The following is a 1,264-nucleotide window of genomic DNA, read 5'->3' as shown; positions in this document are numbered from 1 at the left end:
AAAGGAATTGAGAGGGCCAGTTGCAGCGAGATTGATGAACTCATCATTTAATGCTTTCATCAGAATCTTGAACTGCTCGTCATGGTGTTCAAATCGGTTTCCCCACATGATGCTGCAGATCACATTGCAGACGCTCGTTGTGATCAGGGGCTACAAAAACAGAAATCATGACATTACTAATAGTCGCTTCACCTGTCTATTCTGGTTTCGGTAGAGGTACACCGACCTACCATAATTATGGCTAAGGCTTTCTATTTCCTTCTTTTCTCCTCCCCTTCTCTCTCTTTCTCTATATATATATATATATATACATGTGTGTGTGTGTGCTGCGTGCGTGCGTGCGTGCGTGCGTGCGTGCGTGCGTGTGTGTGTGTGTGTGTGTGTGTGTGTGTGTGTGTGTGTGTGTGTGTGTGTGTGTGTGTGTGTGTGTGTGTGTGTGTGTGTAGCGCGCGCGCGTGTGTATGCATGCGTGCTCGCGTGTGCGCGCGTGTGTGTGTATGCGCGTGTGCGCGTGCGTGCGTGCATGCGTGCGCCACGAATTAGACATTTACATTCATCGTCATTGAGCAAGCTGCATTGTGATAGATGGGCTAAAATGATGACACCTACTAACACTACTACATGTACCGAATAAAAGCAAACATCATCACTCTCTATGCCGTCCATGAAGTTATAATGTGCAATGTCAGTACTGCATATGCAATAAAACAGATGTTATATTGTTTGAATATAGAGAAATGTGATATGCATGTGATAGCGAAGCAATGATATGCATAGGTTAAATCAAAGTTATTCAAATTCAATATGCAAGGACGGTCTGACTTTTCTCATTAACAATACCCATTTGCATACTTGGAAGTCAAATGTCTCCCCATTTGTAGATTTTATCGCAACCAGAAGTATGGAGATTTCCTCCTTGACCCTTGACTCCAGGCTGACTTTGCCCATGCCGAATTCTCGCAGTTTTGCAAGTGTAAACTTGCGCTGTTCTTTCCAGATCTTTCCCGTAGACGACAGAAGCCCTTGTATAAAGATTTCTTTCATTGAATGTGTATTTTAAGTTATATTTTGCACATGCAACAATTATATATTATATGCGCAGGCACGCCCTCATGCACACATGCACACACACACACACACACACACACACACACACACACACACACACACACACACACACACACACACACACACACACACACACACACACACACACACACACACACACACACACACACACACACACACACACACACACACACAC

General features: G+C 44.1%; 1 protein-coding gene across 1 annotated transcript in view; it reads right to left on the bottom strand.

Moving 5' to 3' along the window:
* LOC106817323 (cytochrome P450 2C25-like) overlaps positions 1-1,022 on the bottom strand; it is a gene marked incomplete at its 5' end in the record, with an annotated part of 4,152 nt that extends 3,130 nt beyond the window's left edge. The window contains 2 exon segments of the mRNA XM_014821984.1: positions 6-150; positions 853-1,022. Coding sequence (XP_014677470.1) covers positions 6-150; positions 853-1,022 — 315 coding nt within the window.
* Between the last annotated feature and the right edge of the window lie 242 nt (positions 1,023-1,264).

This window comes from Priapulus caudatus, unplaced genomic scaffold (genome assembly GCF_000485595.1).
Source record: "Priapulus caudatus unplaced genomic scaffold, Priapulus_caudatus-5.0.1 Scaffold1681, whole genome shotgun sequence".
Taxonomy (NCBI): domain Eukaryota; kingdom Metazoa; phylum Priapulida; class Priapulimorpha; order Priapulimorphida; family Priapulidae; genus Priapulus; species Priapulus caudatus.
This window is presented reverse-complemented; position numbering and strand designations above follow the sequence as displayed.